Source organism: Saccoglossus kowalevskii, chromosome 16 (genome assembly GCF_978046115.1).
Source record: "Saccoglossus kowalevskii chromosome 16, keSacKowa6.1, whole genome shotgun sequence".
In the NCBI taxonomy this organism is placed as follows: Eukaryota; Metazoa; Hemichordata; class Enteropneusta; family Harrimaniidae; genus Saccoglossus; species Saccoglossus kowalevskii.
Genome location: NC_140656.1, coordinates 13,798,933 through 13,807,611, shown reverse-complemented (window position 1 = coordinate 13,807,611; position 8,679 = coordinate 13,798,933). Strand labels below are relative to the sequence as shown.

Below are 8,679 nucleotides of genomic sequence, written 5' to 3'. Positions count from 1 at the left end.
GTTTTATAAAAAAAATGTTTATACCTAGGTTACTGCAACAATATGCAAATTAAAATGTTATAGGTCACATAACTTTCTCTGACCACGAAATAGCTTGTCAGGAAAAATAAAAACGACTGAAGAAATGTACTGATGTTATAGAGATACATGTACTAAGTTCGAGTTTATTCTATAATTTGATCACAGCTCTTGCAAAGGCGATATGTTAATCGCGTATCTATGAATTGGGTCGAAGGTTTTGAGTGGCATTATATAAATTGAGAAGTGGTGATAGGAGTTAGTAATAATGCTTTAAAGTGACAAGTAGCAGTTCAAAATTTATTTTGTGGGATATAGGAAACTAATGCTGGTTATGATGAATTTGAAATAATTGTTTGTAATTTGTTTACTGACAAACAGAAGCCTTATACAAAATATACAGTCATCTGTCTTGATCAAACATCAGAATCGTCAAAATAATTCCAAAACTGCTTCTGTCACGTGCACGTAATAACATTATCAACACATCAGACCAATCGTTTTAATTCATTATACCCATTTTTATTATATGTATCAGGAAAGCAACTGTTTTGGAAGCTTGAATTGAAGTATACATTACATAGATAATTTACTTACATTCGACATGATAAGTTCACGAATAATCAAAATATCACGATAGTTGCTACTGTATGAAATTTACAATAATTCAATATTAGACAACATCTACAATCTGTGTTTTACTTAGGAACCATTTTGGTTTACCTATATTATATATTGGTTAAATTGCAGTAGGAAAATAATTTACACATCAGCCATATATCATATATGTGAATTACCCTATTATAAAACATACAATGATTTAAGATGACATGTGTCAAAATTTAAAGACTAGATTTAATTGTTATCAAAAACAAGCAGGAAAAAATAAAATATAATATACAGATATGTAGATTTCTCTGCAATATATTGAATACAACAACACATATATTCGGAAATATAAATGCAAATTTATATACATAAATATTAATTTACAACTATATACCAACTTCTAAATCAATTACATAAATTGAAAGACACACAGTAATAACTAAAATACAAAAACTAACACGATTTTAAATAATAAAGCTTGTCAACAAAATACATTATTGAATAGATGTTAACATAAATTTAAGGTAGCGGGACTATTATTTGCATACTTGTTTTCATCTTCTAATTGTGACTAAATGACTACAAAAAGATCCAGGAAGATATGTATTTTTTGGAATCGCCAGACTTTAAACTTTTCAAAAGTGTGTTTTTCATGCCCATATCTGCATTGTACGACGCGTTAATCAATGAAAGGTAAAACATTATTGTTTCTGTAAAAAATAATAATTACGCATTTATGCTGGTGATAAGAAGTTTTTTTCACTTTTCCTAGTTGTTCAATAGTCTGGTAAATTGAATGTGTTTTGAATGAGTTTTAAAAAGTAGTGTGCTAAATTTTAATTTCCGTTTTAGTAGCATTGCCCCCAACTCAAACCACAACACGTTGATAAATAATCCACGAAATAGTTTTTCTGGACAAATTCAAGTTTCTGTCATTGTCACCTTAAAGCTGTGAGAATTTGGTGTTAATCCGACGACAATAAGTATACGTTATTTTTTGTTAAAGACCTTGTATTTTGAAAAAAATACACTCCTAGAAAACGTCCATGAAGTCACAGCAAAGATTTTCAAGCTTGTTTTTCGGCACAATCGATTTGTTTTCTATTCAAGGTCTGTTTCAACATATATAGGGGCATCCACATGTGTAAGGCTATTGAAAACCATAAAATACAGGAATGGGATAGCTATAATTCGATAAAATCTGCAGATGAGAACACCAAAATCAATGATTTTTTTCAGTGCCTGTGTGACCTTGTGTCAGACACATTCATATGCAAATGACTAATCTGTGAAACAAACAGGGGCGGAGACAAACCACTCAAGTGTTTGAAAACACTGATTGTGTGTCAGAAAGCTACTGATAGCACATCTTAAGATTGCTTTTTTTTAGTTTATCTTTGGAACTCATAGGCACACAGATTAAACATGTGTTGTTGATTTTGGAAAACACTACTGTGGCTGCCTTGCTTCCCTTCAGAAAATCAACATTTTAACCAACTTACATGACATTCTACGTTATGTTGACTTTATCATATGAAAGTTTATAATGTATTTCATCAATTAATAAATAAATGTGAAAATCGTAATATTCAACACAAATAATAGTCTCGCTACCTTAACACTATGTACAAAAAAATGTATTTCAGGTTTTACGATGACGCTGGGACATCTACCAATTTCTAAAATGCAACATATATTTTCGGAAAGTACAGATTTTACTGATTTGAGTACGGATAATTTACAAAGTTTTGAATAATACAGAATTACACTCAGGTTTATTTATATTGTAAAAACTAATAATTAATGTATCAGGTCATTAAATGGGACATCTACCAATTTCTAAAATGCAACATATATTTTCGGAAAGTACAGATTTTACTGATTTGAGTACGGATAATTTACAAAGTTTTGAATAATACAGAATTACACTCAGGTTTATTTATATTGTAAAAACTAATAATTAATGTATCAGGTCATTAAATGGTAAATGATGATTATTATAACAATACAATACAAAAGGTAGATGACCTGGCACCGCCTGACTTCTACCTGTTTCCTAAACGGAATTCCCACTTGCGTGGTCACCCTTTTGAGACTGATGATGACGTCATCCAAGCTGTTGAGGTGAAGATGAAACCTTCTTTCACCAGGGAATAGGAACACTGGAACACCGATGGACACAGTGCATTGAACTTAGAGGGGACTATGTTGAAACATAGTGTAAGTAAAATCTTCCTTTTGTGGTTTCATATATTAGTACGTTTTAAAAAGCGCCTTTTCTAAAACTGAAAGCATGTGAAACACAAAACCGCGGAACGCAACACATAACGTTTCCAAGTATTTTCTCCATTCTTGTCACGTCATAGCTTTATTAGCGACTTGGTATGAAGTGAAAAGTGGATCGTGCAATAGGTGTATGATTGTGAGTCAATGCATTTTACCACTTGTTGTTACTGTAATGTTACTTATGTTACGACAATATACACGTTTATTTATTTTTCTCCAGGAGTAGTATTTTGGATTTTCCAAGCTAGGTGGTGGTACTACTTACGAAGTTTACGTGCAAGGATTCGCACATGCAAACCCAATGCGCATATTTTAGGAAATACGACGTTTCGGAACGTTTTGTGAGCAAGCTCAACACAGTCTATGGTACTCTTTGTAGAAGTATTGTTCTCGAAGTTAATTATGTCTCTGAACCACTTGTCAAATATGAGGGTTAATGGGTAATCCCCGCGTTCACGTGTGTATGATTCAACACAGTCAAAGCATTTAGACATGGATTCATCAAATTCTGGATTCATGTTCATGTCAGCGTTCTTGTATTCGCTGATAATAGCGAGCATTTCAATATGACTGTTGTGCTTCAACATGTCATTTATGATGTCCATTTGGTATTTCTGGCGTCTAATAACAAATATACGTACAGAGTTATTGTTTTTCAGGGAGTACATAATTGACGCCAAATTGGTTTGGTTGTCATAGTCGAACAAAACAAAATAACACAAATTTGTGGTTTGTTCGAGAGCTTTAAAAAAAGCGTTATTATTAACACTAACTGTGTGCAATTTATTGATATTCGTATTATGTTTAAGTATATTTGCTATACTATCTCCATCTTTGGAAGATACATATTCGAATGCAGCTACAAAAGTCAATGAAGTTAATCGTGCATGATTAATAATTTGAACAGTTATGTAAGTGAGCAGCTTTCCCGCGACATCATCAGAACTTAATAAAGATAGTGAATGTAATGATTTATTCAATTTTATTTTTGATAATTCGGATACAAAAGATAAATTGTATTTTCCCATGGCATTAAGAAGCAATGATAATGATGATGTAGTAACTCCAGACTCGTCCAGTAAATCGTACACTGCAAGTTCATCATGCTTAGAAGAGATGGTGGATGCTAAAGCAGCATGACCAACACTTTTATGTTTTAAAAAAAAAAAACAATTTTGAATAGAAGAACCTGCAATCAATAAATCAGTTGAATGTAAATATTTGTATTCTGGCAGTATACTCTCAAATAATTCTGGAAAATTTGAAAACGTATGATCTAATTCAAGTTTTTTTAATTTTATCGACTCCTTGTTACAGTATCGGATCACAGATGTCAATCCATATATCGCTACATATTTTTCCACCAACTCCATATTAAATCTCATTTCGTTGTTACGAATAATTGTTCTCACAACCTCACCAACAATTTGACTTTCCTGAATATGATACAAGCAAATAAATGCCAAGCACGTCAGTCTTTCAAACAATTCAGTATATGTATTCTGCACTGATTTTATGTTGTCAATTATTTTCCTGAATAGCAGCGGTACTTCATCGCGTCCAAGCAAGCCTGCTAAAAATTCACAAACCATGTAAAACCCTTTTTCCGTTATGATATAATGGATACATTCTTCACTAACTTTTTTCATACATGCATACAAATAATATGCAGCCATAAATTCTTGTAAGCTTTTATATTTGAAAGCATAGATTTGTTGATACTTAATTCTCGCAGTGCTATACTCAAGATTAAAATAGCCAACTGCTAAATCCGATTCAGTGATCTTGTATTGATCTAGAGACCCTTGGTCAAAACGAAGTTTGCCCTCTTTTAGACCGTTATATGCCAACTCTCCGAGTCGTGATTTCAAACTTTTAAATTCTGGAGAGTCGTCGTCGCTAATTGTCGGAGAAATAGGTATACTGTGTTTCAGACAATATCTTTTATATACACAAAACGTTAGCTCATGATATAGCTCGGATAATGTACTTGGAAACTTGCCTTCAAGGTCCTCGTATAGTACACATATAAGAACTAGAATTAGTGGTGTTGAGACATATGAAGTCATGTTCCAGTCTGTCACGTCTTTCTTCAGCTTGTCAGCTAGTTCCTTTTTTTCTTTGTTAAAAAACTTCTGAATATATGAGTTGATATTATCATCAGTGAGCCCTTTCATAATATAATGTTTATTCACACGACGAATGAGTTGTAAGCGCCCTATTGTTCGAGATGTAATTATCACCCTGCATTTGCTGAAAATCTTTCCTTCAATTAGTTTAAAAACTTCGGTCTTAAATGTTTCGTTTAATTCGTCTGCCCCATCTAAAAGTATCAACACTTTGTGTTGATTTGTGCGAAGGAAGTTATTCAAAGTATGTTTATCAATGTTTGAATCTTCTGGAAGTAACTGATCAAAAATTAGATCGATTATAGTACTATACTTTGTGATTTGTCGCAATTCAAGTAACAATACCAAATCGTATCGTACCATTGGTTCTGTCTCATTAGCCCATTCTAAAGCTAGCTTTCTAAGAAGTGTACTCTTACCACTTCCTGCTTCTCCTTCCACTAAGATGCGATGATTCAGGTTGTCTTGACACAAACATTGCTGAAAATCAACATCTGTAATTTCATCACCACGTTTAGTTCTTTCGCTGAATTCCAATTGTGTATAGACATCCTCTAAGTTCAGCTGAAATCCATCTTCATACCATGGTACAGGCTCCACATAGTTCATTCTATCTTTATAATGTTTCCTAAGTTCTTCTGCACAGTCATTTGTATCAAGCCAATTTCGTTCGTCTGGAGTAAAATTAAAAATTCACAGAATATTCGAATTAGGATTAAGAAAGTATTATTATATACTCATAGCTACTACATGATATGCGGTGGCGTTGTATGGAAACTCTGTGTAAAGCATGCTATGCCCAGTGACAATTGTTTTGTATTAACAAAATGGAAGTGTCAGTAAATCTGCTCAAACCGACAAGACAAGTGGCACAGGGTTACTAATATAGCAATGGGATATTGATGTACTGCAGGTATATTCAGACCCTCACCGGAAAATGTAATCTTTTGAAAAATGAATACATTTAAAAACTAGAATAATTTCACGTTTCCATATCTAATATGCGATTTATTATACTTTCATTTCGAACCATCAATTACGGTTATATCATCTTAATTAAGTTTTAGACTAGTTCTGTCAATAATTTTTATGCATTTTAACAATAAGAAATTGTCTGGCCATTGAACGAGTTTTGTTTTGAGAAAGGGGTTAGTTGGTGTCGTCACGATTAAAAACTTTGTGCTAAAAATTGTGTGACTAATCCGATTCACCGCCCAGGGGTGTAACATAAAACAATATTACATGCCTATATGTCACTGCTACTGATAATAAGTAGGTATAATATGTGTTCATACGTTATTTATGTGGTTGGGTGTATGTAGAGGTGTGTGTTTGGTTGTTTGCATTGATTGAATAAATGATTGATTGAGTAATTCATTAAAATAATTCACATTCTGGCGATCTCATTGCCAGTATATGTGATGCTCCAGTCAGATGCACCCCATGAACAATATTTGTAATATAATTCACAGTAGTTGACGGATTTTGGTTTAAACATTCTGAAAATAATTGAATTTACTAAAAATGTTAAAAGTAATTCTTTTAGTATAGCTGAAGTTATACAAGTGAGGATGGTTACCAAATGTGAAAGTTTCATACATAAACATTATAACATAATGTGTTGAAATTAAAAAAGAACATATTTGGACATTGCAGTTAAGAACGTGAGAAGCTATTGAATTATTTGTCTTACACACGATATACATTTGAATAATAACTAATAATAACTAACGTTACACTCAATAGATGCAGTTGAAAAACATGTTGCTTACTTGTTATCTTGTCAGTTAGGCGTCTTTCCATGTCTTCATATTTCGCCATTATTACCTTTCTGTAATGAGAGTCGTCTCTGCATAGTTGTATGATCTCCATTAATAATTCCAGCCACGTTGTAGGATCGAGTGACTGTGTTTTGTATTTTTCAATATCAGGTGTCTTACAGCCAAGTCGAATCAATATATTAGAAATATCACTCCAGTGCTGGGTAAACTGCATGTCTGAAATTTTCGTGCTGACAATATGACCATATAATTCATTGCGAAATTGTTTCAACCGAATCACATCAGCTATAACTGAGTTGTCATTGGGTTGAGGGTCCTTATTCCACCCTGACCAATTAGGTGGTTTTAATTTACAGAGATTTCTGATCAACACAACCAATAGTGTAATGTCAATTTTTTCTAATGAGGGATTCTGTCCCGCTGGTGGGTAAAGTAGGTCGTATTGACGTTGATTGAGAATTTTCTTACGTAGCAGTTCATTGAACATTTTAGAGTTTCTTGTTGTATTCAATACTTGCTGTAGTGTGCCAGGTGGACAGTTATTATCAAAAACTCTTCTCATGCAAAGTGTCCCTTCATTTATGAGAAGTGCGCTTAGTCTTGCACCATTAAGCGTATCATTATTGTAAACCCATTTTTCGGAAAGTGGAGCAGCCGCCATCTTTATTGTAATCGTAATCTAATGACAACAAAGAAATAAACAGAGAAATATGCTGTTACTAGATACGAAGACTAATGGCTGTAGTTCCTCTGTAGAATATACAACTACATGATTTAATGTTCACATAAGAGTTACGTACGGACAACAACCATACACATTGCGAGAGTCGGTATATTATTTGTAAAGAAAGATAATGCAAAATGTGCATGCAAGGTTGTTATGGATATGGATAAAGTCACAATCATGGCAAGTGAACCACCATCACAATAACGGTTCCGAAATGACAGCATGTAGTAAAGGCCGTCACAGTGACTAGTTAGAAATGGATTTGTCATATGTAGGAAAATTATATGTAGATTTTTCTACACGTATATAAAGCCATGTTAGTAAGTCACAGTTCCGAATATTATCGGCATTGAAAACATGTGTCAAAATAAGATTATGTTTAGTTGTTGTATAATTTGCATATTAGGTAGCTATTTTAATATTGCTGTTCTTGATGACTTTAAAATGGTCCACTTCCAAACTAGTTAATGCCAAATTAATTATACTATCAGGATGTGATCCTTTCTAGCCATAAATAGCTGCACGATATAAGAGACAAGCTTTGTAAAATGTTACTCTTTTCCCATACACAAGACTGCAGCTTTTAAGTAAAGCATATTTTATTGTCTTGGATAATTACATAATATATTAACATATATCAACATTTCATCGTATAAAAATGCTTAGCTAAAATAGTCATATGTCAAGGAATGCCAAACTCAGTAGTTTAAAATGTTAGAACTTCACTGTAACTTTCCACTTAAATAACACATTAAAATAAAGTATTTACTTTTCGTGATATTCAGTTTGAATAAATGTGGATCTGGGTCAACTTTGCACTAGCGTATTTGTCTCCAGGATAGCAGCGGACAGATTCAGATGGAAACTCCTTGTTTCGCCTCAAGCGCCATGGGTACAAGGTACATACAATTAATGAGTGTCACGAATCACCAGTGTGTAAAGTTTAACATACAATACAATACAATACAATGCGTGAGTTTATTATAAGTTACATATTAGTAGCTGTTCATTGCAATGTCCATAACTCCATATCCCTTTGCGGTGCACGTATGCTTACAGTGGCAAGGTGCTTTGCATAGTCGTTAGTGGAAATCATATTGTGACTGCATATTCTATGTTCCGCTTAGAC

General features: G+C 33.1%; 1 protein-coding gene across 1 annotated transcript; it reads right to left on the bottom strand.

Annotated features, from left to right (window-relative positions):
• Positions 1-1,473: 1,473 nt before the first annotated feature.
• Positions 1,474-7,484, bottom strand: LOC146733677 (uncharacterized). Its single transcript, XM_085490881.1, has 2 exons — positions 6,815-7,484; positions 1,474-5,716 (listed from the first exon to the last, which is right to left on the bottom strand). Exons 1-2 carry the CDS (start codon positions 7,482-7,484, stop codon positions 3,171-3,173), a joined length of 3,216 nt encoding a protein of 1,071 aa, XP_085347007.1. The 3' UTR covers positions 1,474-3,170.
• Between the last annotated feature and the right edge of the window lie 1,195 nt (positions 7,485-8,679).